At 32.9% G+C, this 18,300-nt stretch overlaps 3 protein-coding genes across 3 annotated transcripts; 1 reads left to right on the forward strand and 2 right to left on the reverse strand.

Annotated features, from left to right (window-relative positions):
* Positions 1–842: 842 nt before the first annotated feature.
* On the reverse strand, positions 843–3,108 carry mge (translocase of outer mitochondrial membrane 22 homolog mge). Its single transcript, XM_011055073.2, has 3 exons — positions 2,790–3,108; positions 2,163–2,268; positions 843–1,815 (listed from the first exon to the last, which is right to left on the reverse strand). Exons 1-3 carry the CDS (start codon positions 2,901–2,903, stop codon positions 1,610–1,612), a joined length of 426 nt encoding a protein of 141 aa, XP_011053375.1. The 5' UTR covers positions 2,904–3,108; the 3' UTR covers positions 843–1,609.
* A 1,967-nt stretch (positions 3,109–5,075) lies between these two features.
* fliI (FLII actin remodeling protein) lies at positions 5,076–14,859 on the forward strand. The gene is made up of 22 exons (XM_011055074.2): positions 5,076–5,717; positions 6,038–6,148; positions 6,304–6,542; positions 6,618–6,779; positions 6,862–7,082; positions 7,156–7,372; positions 7,484–7,725; positions 7,810–7,898; positions 7,974–8,044; positions 8,172–8,418; positions 8,541–8,726; positions 8,802–9,116; positions 9,278–9,450; positions 9,524–9,650; positions 9,738–9,860; positions 10,164–10,367; positions 10,447–10,568; positions 10,679–10,930; positions 11,003–11,132; positions 12,239–12,421; positions 12,539–12,652; positions 13,556–14,859. The coding sequence occupies exons 1-22, from the start codon at positions 5,655–5,657 to the stop codon at positions 13,688–13,690; spliced, it is 3,726 nt and encodes a 1,241-aa protein (XP_011053376.1). The 5' UTR covers positions 5,076–5,654; the 3' UTR covers positions 13,691–14,859.
* On the reverse strand, positions 14,720–17,725 carry EMRE (Essential MCU regulator). Its single transcript, XM_087405158.1, has 2 exons — positions 17,148–17,725; positions 14,720–14,969 (listed from the first exon to the last, which is right to left on the reverse strand). Exon 1 carries the CDS (start codon positions 17,499–17,501, stop codon positions 17,223–17,225), a length of 279 nt encoding a protein of 92 aa, XP_087261284.1. The 5' UTR covers positions 17,502–17,725; the 3' UTR covers positions 14,720–14,969; positions 17,148–17,222.
* Between the last annotated feature and the right edge of the window lie 575 nt (positions 17,726–18,300).

Below are 18,300 nucleotides of genomic sequence, written 5' to 3' on the forward strand. Positions count from 1 at the left end.
ATATATATATATATATATATATATATATATATATATACGTACATTATTATCACCGGCAGTTTTGTGATTTGACGTTTAGAAATCAACTAAACAATATAACATTTATATTACATTATTTAAAGATTTATTCAGTAAAACAAAATATTCAATGTTATCATAAATATTTTTTTATATATAAATGAATTTATATATAACATATTAAAATATTAATAATTATCACTATCTTAGTGGAAATAAGCTGAAATTGCCGAAATTTATATTAACTGATCGACTTTCAGTGAAATTTTATTAATATTTTATTAATCAAAATTATATTAATTATTTCTATCGGGATAGTAATGTTATATAGTAATATAATTATCAAAGTATAACAATATTGAAATATAAGCTAAAAGAAACGTTTTAATTTGAATATGTACTCTGTATATCATTTAAAATAATATTCCAAAATTTGTAAACATATTCCTAATCAGTAGTACAGTAGTAGCTTTGATTTTTAAAATAACATATGAATGTATTAAGTTCGTCGAATGTATTATCTACAGTAATAGTAACGTCATTAGTGTTGTCATTCTCATAATCATGTGTATTTTCTTCCTTTTCGCTTTCATTTTTTTTTATTATTTGAAAATGCTAATTCTTCATCATTTAGTACATACCACCTTGTTCTTTTTATTGTGCGGAGCCCCTAACAAGCGAGCAACCCGATTCATCGAAAACCTTACTGTTACGAAAAGTGACTAGCTTTACGGAGATCTGTTGGTCCCGACAAATTACTTTTACGGAGATTCGACTGTATAACACTTTCATTTGTATAATCAAACAATTACGAAAAAAATAAATGGTATATAAGGCTCTTTTATTTGTTAACTTTACAGAAATATTACACGACGAAAGATCGACATGACACGATGCGATTAAAGACACTACTTCACTATGTCTTTTATTTGTTCTTTCGAAATTACAATATAACAGACGAGACATTAAAGATAATAACGATAATAACGAGAATAATAAAGATGACGCGATACGACTACTGTGTTTTCAGCAACGTATGTAGTAACTAGTAACAAATAATTGCATGCTCAATTTTTTTCTCAATCATTTATTTACGAAGCGAACAGAATGACGGAATCGTTTCCTTTTTGTTAAACGAAGCGCTATCACCGCCGCCACCACAACGTATTTAATAATAAAATGTCACGCAATACCACAATGTTGGTTTTTAGTAAAAATTATCAAAAGGAACAACGACGTGTGTGTAAGTATATGTGTGTAAGTGTAGAAAGTGGACTAGACCAACAAATGTTGCAATTCAATATTCTTCGATTGAACAAACCAAATTTATATTTAAATTTTTCGTATCGCGCAACTCTACAAAAGTTACTCCAATTAAAGAGATAATTCACGCGCTCAATCCACGCAAGTTCTCATTCAATAAACCTCATTTGTTCGCGATTTGCATAAAAGTCTCGATGATGTATGCAGCTGCGCTAATAAATAATTGAGTGAGGAAACTCGAGTGATTTATTATTATTTTTTTTGGTAGGATGGGCATTTCTGTACGTGTCCTTGTATGCGTGCACGTGTAAATTTATAATATAATGACCTATCGCTGAACAGGCGGTGCCATTGGAAGACCTGTAGTGTTAACACCAGACAGAGCTGTATTAGGGCCTAAGAGGACTTGCTTCTGCTGCGTACGTTGCAGATCTTCCATCTGTGCGCGTTCCATCTCAAAGATAATTGGCGCAAAAAGAATTGTAGATGAACTGAAGACTAGCCATGTGGCTGAACACGAATACGCATATAAACCTGCAAAGATATATTTGTATAAATGTATAATCATCCTTGTTTTGTCATTTGCTAGTTTTATTATGTATCTTGAAAAATACATTTGCATCTTAAAACTTAAATCCTACTCTATAATTTTGTTTGCCATTTCTTACTTTTTACTTCTTGCCTTTTTCCATCTTTGCAACCATTTTATCAACATTTGTTTTATTGACAATCATTTCTTGTTTCTTCCGAAATTGACTCAAGTTTCTTCCGAAACTTTATCTCAAGCAATAAAAATTGAAAAATAAGAAGCAAAGAGAAAAAGCAAGAAACAGAAAGCAAAAAAGCACATTGTAAAATTAGGCTTAAGAAAATAATGTTACCTTTAATACATGTGTATAGGCAGGTTCCAACATTGTATCCAAAGTTACGTACTGGTTCAGGAAACATTTCAGTAAGTCCTAATAATCTCTCCGTTAAACTCTCATCCTGAATCAAAAGGAATAATTTCATTAATTAACTCCTAAATAATAAAACAAATAATATAAAAATAGCAACTAGTTTATTAATTTGATTAAAATTAAACTAATAAAATAAAACTATTGATTAAAAAGGCAGCAACAAAAATATCATACTCATAAGATATTATATTTCATTAATTTTAATCTTAGATAAGGAAAGTGACAGAAGCATCACATTCATATAACTTTAAATCTTAGATAGTTCTCTAGATAGTTGAACAGAAAGTATACATGTGCATAGATGATAGTTATATAGTATTGGTACCATACAAAGGGACAGAAAGCCGGCTTTTCTTTTATCATTAAATAATACTTCTCAGTGATCTTTGGTACCAAAGGAGATCAGCAAGATCACACAGGGGATCCTGAAAATTCTTACTGATTTTTCAAAATATTCTGGATTTTACAAACATCATAGCACAAGCCACGATTCTGTCCTCCAAGCGATCATCTTTCTTTCCCTGTGCATAAAAGCGCTCTCATCTATACCTCCTCGTCATCATCCTCGTCGTCGGGGAGGAGCGACTTCACCTCAGGAGAACGTGCGTCGCTGCTGCCCATGCCGCTGTCGACCTGATGATCTAGCTCTTCAACTGAAGCCATATACACAAGGATGAGCGTGAATGCGCCCTGCTTTCCTAGTTGTGTCTTAAGATTAACACGGCCGAGACTCGTGAGAGATGCTTGTTCAATTCTTGCTCACGTCGAGCAGCACGTTCTTCACGGAACAGCGCGGTGCTCGCACGTTCTCTCTTTCTCTTTCCCTCTCTCTCACGCTAAAACCACTAAGAGAGAGCGAAAAAGTATGCACAGCCTCGGCCGGTAATACGCCGGTATATACAACGCGACTCAAGTTTCGTTACGTTTCGTACACGAGCGCGCGATATGAAACCGCTAACGAAACCGCGTGGGACGGAACGTAAACGGATTTTTAATTCCGTAATATATACCTGTGACTCGAGGCGAGAGTCCCCGTACCGCTGTCCACGCCGCCATTCCTACGAGGATGATCTCGATGACGCTCGCTGGACTTTTTACGCGCGCGAAGGAGGGGACCGGAAACGAAGAATGGCATGAAGCTCCCGCATATCAAAGCTCGTTACGTAACTTCGCGCACGATGAACAGAGATGCTCAAATCTACAAGATTTACGCTTTACCTGAAACTTTATGTCAAGAATATCTTTAATAAATTGACGAATTATATGATTTATCATGATGGAATGTGGACAAAGAGTCGACGCAATATGACTCAATTGTCTTCTTTTTGTATTATTTATTTTTTTATTTAATGAAAAGCGGTAATCGAGTTGATATTTCATATTTAATAGTATTTTTGCTGCAAGAAAAATTTTATTTATAAAATCTTAATTTAAATCTTTCGTACGTCTTTATTTTTCTTTGAATTTTCAGAGAATTAAGGCTACGGTCCATTTGATGCTATAAATGTTTTGAAGCATTTTTTGATTGGTCAATTAGTAATATTTTTTCTTCCGATTTTTTTTTTTTTTGGTCAATCAAACGCTTCGAAGCATTTGTAGCATCAAATGGACCGCATCCTAAATATAATTATATGTATACACGGTTGTGTGTGATAATTTGTTTGAAGTTTCGGAACGCATTGAGAACATCTTCGTAGAGTGATATGAACTCAGTCGCGATAAGACATTACTTTCCAATTACTTGCATATAATTTTTACGCGAGCCAATCGTAACATCAGAAATCAATATTTCTGTGAAAAAAGTGAATTTAGCGATAACACACGATTTATGCATGATTAATTAAATGTAACTTAAAAACGTAGCCAATATGTCTCTACTAATTTACATCAATTAAACTCTATTATTATTGTTATCTCTCTCTCTCATTGTATTATATAGACATAATAATAATAATAATATATTTGCAGTAGAATTAAAAAAGTAGAATTAAAAAAGTCTACATCTTTTCTAGAATTCTTTATATATGTAAATTCTGAAAATTTTATAATTTTCGAATTTTAAAAACTTATAAAATTGTGAATAGTTTAAAGTAAATTTTTTTTAGAAATTTTTTATAAATTTAAAATGTAAAAACTTCTTAAAATAGTTAGAACTTCATTAATTCAACTTACAAATTTCTTAAAAATATAAGATTCGAGTTTTTTTTCATCAACTGGATTAACTTCAATAAAATAATTATATTTATTATATTTAATAAGTATATTAATAATAATTAATTATATTAATAATAATTAATAATAAGTAATTTATTTTATTAATAATAATTAATAATAAGTAATTTAATAAGTATATTAATTTATTAATTTAATTTATTAATTAAATAATTTAGTTTAAAGTAATATTTAATTTATTATATTTAATAAATATTAATATATACAATAATAATATGTAATAATAAATAATAATTAAAAAAAAAACGAAAGCAGTAATGTATATGAATATTATAAATCTCTCAAACGCCAACAGTTCTGACACATGAATTCATAGACAGCATAGACAAAAACACACACCTCGAATGTCCTCGAATACGCGCGCACTTCACGTGTCACATTTACATCAATTTACATACATCTCATATGAGAGCGTAGGAATGTGAGGAAATTCCCTCTTGATTCTACAAATACATTTTAACATTTAAATATTAGGATGACATGCCGCGTCTTGCGGAAATACTTCATTCTTTTTTCTCATTCATATAGAACGCCTGGAAACGCCGATCGTCGCGCCGAAACCGGACTCAAACCGGAGGCCGGAGGATCGGTCCTCATTCTCACGTTCCACGTCCCATCGTCCCACGACGCCGGTTTCGTGTCTACGGGACTCACGTTCTCGTTCCCGACGATCCCGAGCCACGAACTGGCTGTCGCGGAACGACGGGCATGATCGTGCTCTCGACGGAGTGAAACGCCGTTCGCTCCGGATTGTTCCGGATCGCGACACGGTTAAAGTCCGTCCCCTCGCGTCACATCCAACCGTCGTCATCGTCATCCGTGTGCCAGTATTCCCAATTAGTCCCAGTGGTCCCAGTCGTGATGCGCGTCGTGCCGGTACCTGGGCACGCTCGATCGAGACATTGCGACAGTTGAGACTTGAGACGCCAGAGCGAGTTCTGCAGAGGCCTGGATCCCGGACGATCCTGGTCGCGGACCGCGGTGACGCATGGCGTGATAAAGCGCGGTGAGGACCAGTGGTGACTAGCGGAGACACTGCCCTGTCTGACGATCAGCAACGGATGGACGCGGCGCGCCGATACTTATGACTTAGCGGGACCCATTTCTGAGACGTGATTCTCGTGTTCAGGACGACACAAGTCCTCGTCGTCGTCGTCGTGCAGCAATTGACCGGTAGGCGCGATGGCGAACACCGGAGTGCTGCCGTTCGTGCGAGGCGTGGACTTCAGCAGCAATGACTTTGGCGTGAGTACCGCCAGAGACTTTCATAGAGGTTAACCTCGCAGAAAACCACGCGAAAGAACCTCTGAAACATGTCTTCAATTATGTCTCTGATTCTATTCAGGATTTTTTCAATTTTATTTTGTTTGTATATTGAACTAACTTTGTTAACACTTAATAATAATAACTTTTATTAAGCGTAATTTATCTCTACTCTAGTATAAAAAAAAAGATGATTAAAAACTGAATGACATGTCACTTTTGATCTATCAATATCTCAACTTGTTTGAGATAAGGTTTAGGATTAGCTAATAGTAATAAAGATTATTTTTCGGTACTTCTAGGATGGTAAATTTCCTGAATCTGTGCGTCTTATGACTGGAATACAATGGCTGAAATTAGACAAAACAAATTTGATGGAGATCCCAGAAGAGATGGGCAAATTGTTGAAATTGGTAAAGCATTACTTGAAAAAAATTGTGTAACAATATTTGTTTACATATAAAAAATATTTCTACATCATTATTATTGTTTGCATGAACTTTAGTAAAAAAGATTTGTCGAGTTATTTAACTAGGATCACATATTAATGTATTTAATCATTCATTAGGAACATCTATCACTTGTCAAAAACAAATTGGAACGTTTATATGGAGAATTAACAGAATTAGGCTGTCTCAGGACTTTGAACATAAGGCATAATAATATCAAATCCAGTGGTATCCCGGCAGAATTGTTTCATTTAGAGGAATTGACAACTTTAGATTTAAGTCACAACAATTTGAAGGAGGTACCTGAAGGCCTAGAAAGAGCACGTTCTTTGCTCAATCTTAATTTAAGCCATAATCAGTATGTATCAGCAACTGTATGTTACTCATGGAAAAAATTATCAAGGAAGTTCTAATGTTATTTTTATTTTTTCAGTATCGAAACGATACCAAATACATTGTTCATTCACTTGACAGATTTATTGTTTTTGGATCTTAGTCACAATAAACTGGAAACAGTGCCACCACAGACTCGACGTTTGGCTAATTTACAGACTTTAAATCTGAATCATAACCCCTTAGGTCATTTCCAATTAAGGTAGAAGAAAATTTTCATATCAATCTTTGAAATATTTTTTTTTTCTAAGAAGAATTTCTTTATTTTTCTCATATTGTTTCAGACAATTGCCATCATTAATGAATTTAACAACGTTACAAATGCGGGACACACAACGAACATTGAATAATATACCTTCTAGTCTAGAAACGTTAACTAATTTGCAAGAGCTAGATTTGTCACAAAATAATTTACCCCGAGTGCCTGATGCGCTTTATTCCTTGTCGAATTTGCGCCGTTTAAATTTGAGTGGCAATCATATAATGGAATTATCAACAGCAATCGGTGAATACATTGAACTTTTATAATTGTTCTAGTCATATAGTTTTGCATGAACTAATAAGAAGACATCTTCTAGAACTGTGGACGAGATTGGAGATTCTGAACGTATCGCGAAACAAATTAAGTGCAATACCAGCCGCTTTGTGCAAGATTTCTACATTAAGAAGATTGTATTTAAATGATAATGAATTAGATTTTGAGGGCATACCTTCTGGAATAGGAAAATTATCATCTTTGCAGGTTTTCTCTGCTGCTAACAATCATTTAGAGATGATACCAGAAGGATTATGCAGGTGAGTTATTATTCTTTTCTCATATTATCTTACTGTAAGAAAAATAAAAATCTTTTTTTCTTTTAAATAATATTACAAAAAGAAATATATATATATATTTTTTTTTTTTAGGTGTGGCTCATTAAAGCAATTAATATTAACGTCAAACCGATTGATTACTGTACCGGATGCCATTCACCTTCTCACCGATCTAGAACAGTTAGATTTGCGAGACAATCCAAATTTAGTGATGCCACCAAAACCGACAGAAGTACAAAGAGGATCGGGCATTGAATTTTACAACATTGATTTCTCGTTGCAGCATCAGTTGCGTCTTGCTGGTGCTAATGTACCAGCTCCAGTTCAAGCTGCTAGTACGTATTATAAGCATCAGAAAAAATAAAATGGCAAAATCTATTATTTTGTAATTAAATAAAAGTACATTTTTGAATTATTAGATAGTAAAGATCCAATCGCGCGTAAAATGAGATTGAGAAGAAGAAGAGATCAGGAAGAAGCTGATCAAGATCAAGCAAAAATTCTTAAGGTACGTCATCATCTTACTAGTTACATTATAATGTTTATATACGAAGAAACTTACAATTATAATTGCTTTTATTAGGGTATGAAGGACATAGCAAAAGAGAAAAACAAGGATAAGGAATGTGAGGAATCGAAAGCAGAATCCCTGAAGTGAGTAGAACTATGAATTTCTTAATATATATCACTTTTGTTTTCCGATATGGATTTTTCTCATATTTTTCTTAATAGATTAATGATTAATTTTTTACATATTATTAATTAATGATTAATACTTTAGACCCAAGCGATGGGATGAAGCTTTAGAGAAACCACCGTTGGATTATTCCGAATTTTTTGACGAAGACGCAGGTCAAATACCCGGTTTATCGGTCTGGGAAATAGAGAACTTTCTGCCGAATGAGATCGAGGAGGTAGCGCACGGCAAGTTTTATGAAGGCGATTGTTACATCATTCTGAAAACCGGAATAGACGAAGGTGGATCGTTAACCTGGGCAATCTATTTTTGGATCGGAGAAAAAGCCACAGTATGTATACCTTTGAATCAGGGCAATGAAAAAAGGTTAAAATTAATGAATGAATTATTTCACGTAGATTATTGCATATATGATCTGGATACGATTAATTTAATAACAACTTGTTCTCATAGTTAGATAAAAGAGCGTGTGCAGCGATTCACGCCGTAAATCTAAGAAACTACTTAGGCGCTCAATGTCGAACAATTAGGGAAGAACAAGGGGATGAATCAGATGAATTTCTGATGCTGTTTGATTCAGGTATCACTTATATCGAAGGCGGTCGCACGTCGTCTGGTTTTTACACAGTGGAAGATACAGTGAGCTTAATTCTTACATCATAATTATATAAATTTTCAAAGAGGAATTTTAAATCACATTGAATTTTTTTTCAGCCAGCGATTACTCGTTTATATAGAGTACACGCAGCAGGAGCTTCTATACATTTAGAACCAGTTCCAGTATGTATCGAATCTTTGGATCCCGGTTATGTATTTGTTCTTGATACGGGAAATAAGATATTTATGTGGTATGGGAAGAAAGCGAAGAGCACATTAAAATCAAAAGCACGACTGATGGCAGAAAAAATTAATAAGAACGAACGGAAAAATAAAGCCGAGATTCTAACGGACGTCATGGGTGTCGAATCCGAAGATTTCCTGCTGCATTTAGGAGTGGAAGACTACGAACAACAAAATCTGCAAATTGTTGTAAGTTTCTTTTCTATAATATACGTAGTAGCAGTAATAAAAATACTATCTATATATAAGTTTGAAATTTTATTTAATTCATCTTACTTTTAATAATTATTTAATAATTATTTTTTCAATCGTGTATATTACGCTAATCGATTCATTTACTTTTACAATAGGAGCATGTGGATCCAAATTTTGTGCCTCTCGTGCCCAGATTATATCAAGTTCAACTTGGAATGGGTTATCTAGAACTTCCGCAGGTCGAAGTTCCTCACGGAAAGTTAACGAATACCTTGCTAAACAATCGCAATGTGTATATATTAGATTGCTATTTAGATGTGTATGTTTGGTAAGTGTAAAGAATGTTTCTTAAATCTTAAGTCTCTTAAATTTATATTAACTAAATTGATTACACGCTTTAGGTTTGGTAAAAAATCGACGAGATTAGTACGCGCCGCTGCTGTGAAACTATCTCAAGAATTATTTAATATGATAGAAAGGCCAGAATATGCGATGGTAACGAGATTGCAAGAGGGCACTGAATCACAGGTATGAATATGCTTTTTTAACTAATTTTAAAAAATTCAATTTATAAACTCTATTTATTGAAAAATATTTGCTTTATATATTATATAGATTTTCAAGTCTAAATTTACCGGATGGGACGAAGTAATCGCTGTGGACTTCACTAGAACGGCTGAATCGGTCGCTAAAACTGGAGCGGATCTTACTAAATGGGCTAAGCAACAGGAAACAAAGGTACATTTACATTTCATAACTGCATTTTTGTTTTATATTATTTTTATTTAAGATTATTATTAGTTTAAGTTTATTTAAGTTCAAATGACTACAAATATGGTATATATGCATGTGTATATATATATATATATAGTATATGTATTGTGTGTGTGTGTGTAAAATTCACATTGAATTATTTAAGCATTAAAGATCTAGTTTCGACCGGTATAGGCATTTCTAGTTCATATTGATTGTGTTCTCACATATGGTCTAAAATATGATTCTTATTGTTTAAGTTTATTTATTTTTTAATATGATTTTTAGGCGGATTTGGCCGCTTTATTTATGCCACGACAACCACTAATGTCGGCTGCCGAAGCGTATCAACTCATGGCGGAATGGAACGATGATTTGGAAGGAATGGAAGCATTAGTGTTAGAAGGAAAAAAATTCGTACGCCTACCGGAGGAAGAGTTAGGACATTTTTACAGTGCAGATTGTTATGTTTTCTTATGCCGATATTGGATGGTACGTAAAATGTATTATCATATCAATGCAAAGCTATCAAATTTACGGTTAATTGTCATTTTACTTTTGATTAAATCAGCCATTGGATATAACTGAGAATGAAGACGGTGAGGAGCAATACGAAGACGATTATCAGTGCACGGTGTATTTCTGGCAAGGCAGAGACGCGGGAAACATGGGATGGCTGACGTTTACGTTTAGGTAAAGACTATAGACATTTACCTAATCTGCGATTTCTACAGATTTATGTTCCACAGATTTATTCAATCTGTGATTGTCAATATAAGGTGAATCATATCTTTTTGTTTCAGTCTGCAAAAGAAATTTAAATCATTGTTCGGAGAAAATCTGGAAGTTGTAAGGACACATCAACAGCAAGAAAATCTAAAGTTCATGAGTTACTTCAAACGAAAGTTCATTATTCATCAAGGCAAACGTAAACAGCCAAAAGTTGCAGGTAGTAACAAAGTAGAATTCTATCATTTGCGAAGTAACGGCAGTGCCTTATGTACTCGGCTCATTCAAATACCGGCGGATTCGACGTTATTAAATCCTGCTTTCTGGTGAGATATATTTCGTTAAGTACGCATGATTGCATTCCGTTTGTAAAATATTTTATCTTTTTTTGTTTGCAGTTATCTTTTAAATGTGCCATTTAACAATTCTGATGAAGGAACTGGTATCGTGTACGCATGGATTGGATCAAGAGCTGATCCCGAAGACGCTCGTCTAATCGGAGAAATAGCAGAGAAAATGTTCAACAATGTGAGTTATAACTGTTTTGTGCTTAGATCTTAAATTGGATTTTGTTCAACTTAAACGATTGCAAATATAAATATCTATTAAATATTTAAATACTTAACAGATATTTAAGGGGAAACCACCATTCTTAAGGTTTGAAAAAAATCGAATTTTTTTTACTTAAATTTATATTTTATATTGTTAAGAATATTTCAATAGTTTTAAGTCAATCTCGTAACTGTATAATCTCATTAAAGTTAATATCTTGCATCGCCTCACCTCGCCGCTCCAAGCGGCGGACGTTGCATAGATCTCAAATGGGAACTTAAATTTTCAAAGAAACAAATTTTAACAGATAAATGTACACTTGTATATGGCACAGGTATTGCAGACTAAGACACAATTCTGATTATAATCTTATAAACAAAAAGTTCCAAAAAACTTTAAACATGTTTTTCTCAAAATAAAGTTTTCGATGTACATGACAATTTTTACAATAATTCTTAATCGATTCACTTGAAATTTGCACAGATTATTCTCAGATGTTTAATCTAAAGAAGTAAGATTTATATATATATATATATATATATATATATATATATATATATATATATATATTATATTGAAAACTTTCTCATTATTAACATTTAAAGATGAAATTTTTTATCGACAATGTTATTTTTTTCATTTATCATTTTTATTACAATAAAAAATTTTGTGTTAAATTTAACATATTTCACATATCCCAAATGGTTCAAAATTTTTTGGATTTTTGTTTCACATCAAAAGGCGTAGAAAATTTTATGTACACTGCATATGCTCTCGCCAAAAAAAAAGAGGCTCGATGATATTGATATAGCGTCGCCATTTTGTGTGATAAAAATTCAAAAAATCCTTTTGTACTTTCGAAAGTTCATACAGTAAAGCTCTTGAGAACGATTTTTGATTGACTTTATTAGTTTACTGCAAAAAAATTTAGTTTAACCCGAAGTTAGGTATTATTTTTAGGCCTCAAGGGTAGTGTTCCTCCTTAAATATTCTTTTTGTTCCTATGAAGTAAAGTTTGCAAGATAGATGAAAAAATGTTTTTGTCTTCCATTGTTGATAATAAATATAAATTGAATATACAGCCATGGATAAGCCTGCAAGTATTAAACGAAGGCGAAGAACCAGACAATTTCTTCTGGGTGGCGCTTGGGGGGAAGAAACCATACGACACTAATGCAGAGTTTATGAATTACACAAGATTATTTAGATGTTCCAACGAGAAGGGGTACTTTACAATCAGCGAAAAGTGCACCGATTTTTGTCAAGTAAATTTTCAATTTCAAATAGGAAAATATTTCGATATTAATAGCAATAGCCTCTGGTATATTATCGGAGTTCTTTAGGTTTTTTATAATAAATGAATCATGAGTTATTTTTTGTAGGACGATTTGGCAGATGATGATATAATGATACTCGATAATGGAGAACAGGTATTTCTTTGGCTGGGTACTCGCTGTTCAGAAGTTGAAATCAAACTGGCCTATAAATCAGCTCAGGTAAGTTATACAAGTTTAATCGTCATAATTTTTATGAAAATTCTACAAACATTTCATAAAATAAATTAAGGCTCCTGACTAGTTGCAGTGGCATGTTGGAATCATGAAGTTAGAAGCGAGAAATGACACGTTAATTTATGTTATGTGCCATTTGTAAGTAAAGACAATTTGGATAAATCTAATTAACGTCGTAAAAGGCACCTAAAGTGAGTTTATATTTGGGCAGAAACATGGTTTGACAGTTGTTGAAACGAGTAAAAAATACGTTTTTACATAAAATTCCAAGATAATTTTAGTTTTTGTCGATAATTATGACTTTGATAAGTACAAGAAACAAGTGTTATTTTCACAATTAAGCAAATAACGAAATGGCATACAACATAAATTTCATCGTCAAAACGTCATTTTTCCACGCCTATAAATTCAGTCATTTATCGTAGTGCTGTAACACATACAAGCCCATGCATGTGTGCTCGCCTTCGATGCGCCGAGAGTGAACGAGGCAGCGAACTCCTCACACTAGTCGCTTATTTCAAGCGACTGAAAATGTTTTCTCGGTAATCTCAGCCGCTCGGTGACTCTCGGCATTATAAGAGACGAGGAGCATTCTAAATAACATATAAGTTTTAATAAATTATAATATATCTTTCCCATTAATCCAGAATAGTATAAATTATGTTAAAACGCAATAGTTTATTAGAAGAAGCTTAACGTTTGGGCACATAATTGATAATAGCCAAAATGAGTAACATCACTTATTTAATTTGAGCACTTGAACACCAAAAAACAATAATGTTTGTAAGCATGATTGTTTTTTGATGACTTCGCTTTAGGATTCCTTTAATTCTAAACGAATCGGTCAATGTAAAATATCAGCAATTTAACATGTTTTTTTTCTTCCAGGTATACATTCAACACTTGCGCGTAAAGCAACCTGACAAACCCCGTAAGTTATTTTTAACTGCCAAAGGTAAAGAATCTAGAAGATTTACGAAATGCTTTCATGGCTGGGGTTTACACAAGAGGCCGCCGCAGTAAAATCAAGTCAGTGTTCACTACGCTTACCGTTTGGAGTTAGTTTTATATGCAGGCAGGGTATGACACAAGCGCAACATTTTTATGTAGATTCCTAATGTGTCGCAATTTTCGTTCTTATTCGTGTTTCATATGCCGGCCAAACGGAGGTCCATTGCAATAATCTGTGTGTCCTCGATGCAAACGATCAATCTAGATCAGGAAATAAAATAATTGTTCACTAAATAACAACGAATCTAACTTTTAAATAACTTCATATTTCCACGTTTGCTTGTTTGCTTTCGACTTACTGGATAATTCTTCACCAATTGCTTTCTTGAATACTACGCGTCTGCTTAATATACGTAATTTAATTCAGATTTCTATTTATTAGCACGGGCACTTTTTCGAAAAAATCAGTCTCATTTTTTAATACAAACGGATGCAAGTACAGAGTTTTTTTTTCTCGTATTTTCATCTTTAAGTCCAACAAGATTCTCTCTGTGATGCGATTCTCTATTTTACATTGTGAAACAGATTCGTCTACCTTATAATCGTTATTATTATCCATGCTCTGTGTATTCAAAGAGACTTATTTATTTATTTATTCACATATATATTTCCATATTTATAAACTTTCGTACAGACTAGACTATGTATCCGTTTTTTTATTTTCCGCAAGTTTATGTTTCAATAATGTGATAGACACTTTTTAAAAATTGTTCGATGAATTGTGATACAAACGTTTATCGTCGAATTGTAATGTAAAAAAAAGCATTTTCATCTTTCTATAGAAAAGTAACAATTCTTATATAAGAAGAAATAAATCAATTTGTATAGTCCTGAAAGGGTTAAAGTAAGATTTTTTTACAAGTTTTCTAGAGTGCACTTCTATCAAACACTGTTATAAACTGCCAATTTTGAGCAGATTATTGGAAATCGCATTTGGAAATTTGTGAATATTAATCGAAGACTGAAAAGAGATGTAATTACAATCGCATGTACACATCTGATTATTAACACCGCCCGATTGTACAGATGCCATAATGAGCGTTTTTGTATTACTTATATTGTATTTAACACAATTTATTTATAGATATAATATATACATAGATTTATAAATACATAGATTTTGTAAAACTTCTACTTAACAACAATTGTATAAATAAATATTTCTATGATAATTTACATAATCTCAGGTATTGAAGCTTAAGTAAGGTACCTAAGTAATATAAGGGAAGAGATTTCTCTTCCTCTATTTCATATACATTTGCTGATCTTATATCACTGCAACGTCTTGAATCTGAAAACAAGTCAGATACTATTTTAAACTAGGCAAAAAATAATCAACAAAAATCAAAATTTGAAATTATAGTCAATCAAAATGTAAAAATTATAGGTATCAACAATCATGTTAGAATTGACAACTATTCAAAATATATTATTGAAATACACACACACACACACACACACGCGCGCGCACACACACACACACGCGCGCGCGCACACATATATAATTAACAGATTATTTTAAAGTTATTATCTGTTTATTTTAATTTATAAAATTATAGGAAAAGGAAGAAATATTATATAAAACATATAAGAAATACATACGTTTCGACGTCGATCGGTATCATTCTCAATGTTAGAAAAATTAAAAAATAAAAATAATAATGTTACAATAATTGTCGGATTCGCATATTAAAATGTTCTATACGTTGTATAGTAAAATTAAAAAATGTAGATACATATCTAATGCTCCTATGTTCCTTCTTTGTTAACTTGGCGTAAGCTAGATGGTAAATTGCTACTTCGATTGCTAGGTAGGGTGTGACATACCCGAACTTGTTTTTTGTACTAGTTTTAGACAGATTTTTTGTACTAATTTTAAGTAATATTATCTAAAAGTACTTCATAAGACAGCTTCATAAGGATCTCCTACTAAAAATTTATATAACAAATAAAATATTCAGAATTATGAAAATTATGTTTATTAAAATTTTAATCAAGCTAGTAACAATTTTAAACGTTAAAGAGATTAATGTGTCCAGGAAAATCTATATCGACTTAAAATTAAATAGAAATAAAAAGATAGTCTTTCTTCTTTTTAACAAATAAACTATAAAAAAAAATAATAAAATGTTAGCAGTTAATCTTCACAAAGTTCTGCGTTTGTAATTCAGTCTTTGCACTGAAATATGGCATGTTTCATGCACAATGGTTTGTAGCAAGTGGTACAGAAATATTTAGGTTTTCTATCTTCTTCTTACTTCTCCCCGCATTCTTATTCGACATATCAACGCAAACGACGCAAAATAAAAATCATAAATCAAAATCGGTCGAGTGTGACACCTGACCTAGTTTATGGCAGGTTAAGAATCTGTGTGGTCCATTAAAATATTCAATATAAAACGATGAAAACTATCTAATTAAACTCAACTAATATGATTGGAACGATAGTGGTATTTTTATTTTTCTTCTCAGAACAAGTAATAAATATATATGTACCTTCTTCACACTGTTATGAATTAGAAATTAACAAGAGGAATGTAATGGATATTGTAATATTATAAACCATAGTGCAGTGCAAGAACAAAGAGACGTATAACATCGATAATATCAGACAACGTTCTCTGAGACATTTTTTAATTTTATTATATAATGTACAGAACATTGTTATTTTAATATGCGAATCCGACAATTATTGTAACATTATTATTTTAATTTTTTAATTTTTCTAACATTGAGAATGACCTGATTGGCGTCGAAACATATTTCTCATATGTTTGATTTTAAGAATTAAATGTTATTAATGTTAACTGGCTCGTAGCCCTCCTTAATTTTTATATTTGATTTATTTGAACCATTCTATCAATTTATATATATAAAACATTAACTTTTTTAAACATTTTTTTCAACAATGTTTTAAGCAGAATGTTTTATATCATATATAAATATACATTTCTATATAAAAATGAATTTTTAGTGTAAAAATGAAAATAAGAGAAACAATCTCTAATTGACCTTGATCTTAACAAATGTTATCTAGAATCCTAAACATTTAAGAGGATTTAGCCGTCGATCGGACATCTTGCGTAATGCTAATGCCGGCGGTACTATAACTTTCAAGCCTAACTCGAAAAGTACTTTATGAAAAAATATTTTATTATAGTATTTTGGAAAGCTCTCGAGGTATGCTACAAGAATATGCAATAAAAAAATGGGGAGTTCCATTTAAAAAATTCATGTTGACCTTGACCTGATCTTGATAGTGCTCCTTATTCAAAATTCATTATTTCCACTTTTTTTCCCCGAAAAAAACCTACAACTTTCATATAAAACTTTTTCTTGTATCTCTCTTAGTTTCTGAGATATTTGTCTGGGGCAATTAAAATGAAACACACGTATGTTTATATTTTTTTCTATGTATGCTTTTGCATATGATTGCTATAAATTATACTACGAATATATGAAAAATTACCTTCAAGAGCATCAAGAGCACGTCTAATCGTCTGAGTATTTTGAACAATCACAATGAAATGAAACTAGCTGGTCGCTAGTCGTCGTCATCGTCATCGTCGTCGTCAGAAGGAACGAAAAGATCATTCTCTTCCAGGAAGTTGGCAATGTTCTTACTGATCGTGGCACCGACTAACAAGCCGAATATCACACTGCTGACAACACCCAGGAAGCTGAAGGGTGTTCTCTTCGGCTCGGGCAGGATCGCCCCGGACGGCGTAGTGATTGTCGACCGAAGAAACGGCTTCGATATCGTATTTGTCTTCCTAAGAACAGTCCTTCCACGAAACAATAGCGTTACTTTGCTTAACAGCATCCTCCTTCCACGAGATTTATTCTGATAACGATTAATCGCGCGCTTCTTATCCCAGATTTCCCGGAATTCACGAGCCGGTACTATTTAATAAAATTTAACCATTTCATGTAATACTGTACTGCTAACGTTAATTAAGCTGGCGAAAACACCACGATGCAGACGATATCTACAGCTGGAAACACAATGGGTACATCCAGAATGATCGCTCACCGCTCAGTGAGTGCATCTTGCATCTGATTGGTATATGGCTCCGCGGAAACTCTTGCCGCGCGGCAAAATGTAGCCAATAAGCTTACAGCTCCTAATGTGTTCATTGGTTACCGCGTCTCATTTTGTCGCGCGGCAAACGTTTCCGCGTCCAGTGTGCGGAGCCATTAGTTATGTAATGAATAAAAAAAAAGATATAAAAGTTTACAGCGTGAGTGTCCAAAGCGGATGGACCTCATGTCTACAAGCGTCATAAGCTGGAAACACAATGAAAAGCACAGATAATAGGAACAGGGAATAAAAGATTTCAACCTATCAGAAAGCGTCTATTCTAGTATATGATTTCTAATAGAATATGGTTTCTAATAGGTTGAAATTTATTATTTCCTGTTGTCTGTGCTTTTTATTGTTTCCTGCTTTATTCTTGCTTAAGCCGGCACACGATGCTTGTTTTTCTGCTGGATTAGAATCTTTGCTACTGTATTAGTTGCGATGCTGTCAGTGCTGTATGCTTGTATCGCGGACAATGTACCCTAAGAAAAGTGAACGTTGCCATGTAGTTTACATTCTCTTTATCAGTAGTGCGCGGTAG

This window comes from Acromyrmex echinatior, chromosome 4 (assembly GCF_024713525.1).
Source record: "Acromyrmex echinatior isolate Ae372 chromosome 4, ASM2471352v2, whole genome shotgun sequence".
Lineage (NCBI taxonomy): Eukaryota > Metazoa > Arthropoda > Insecta > Hymenoptera > Formicidae > Acromyrmex > Acromyrmex echinatior.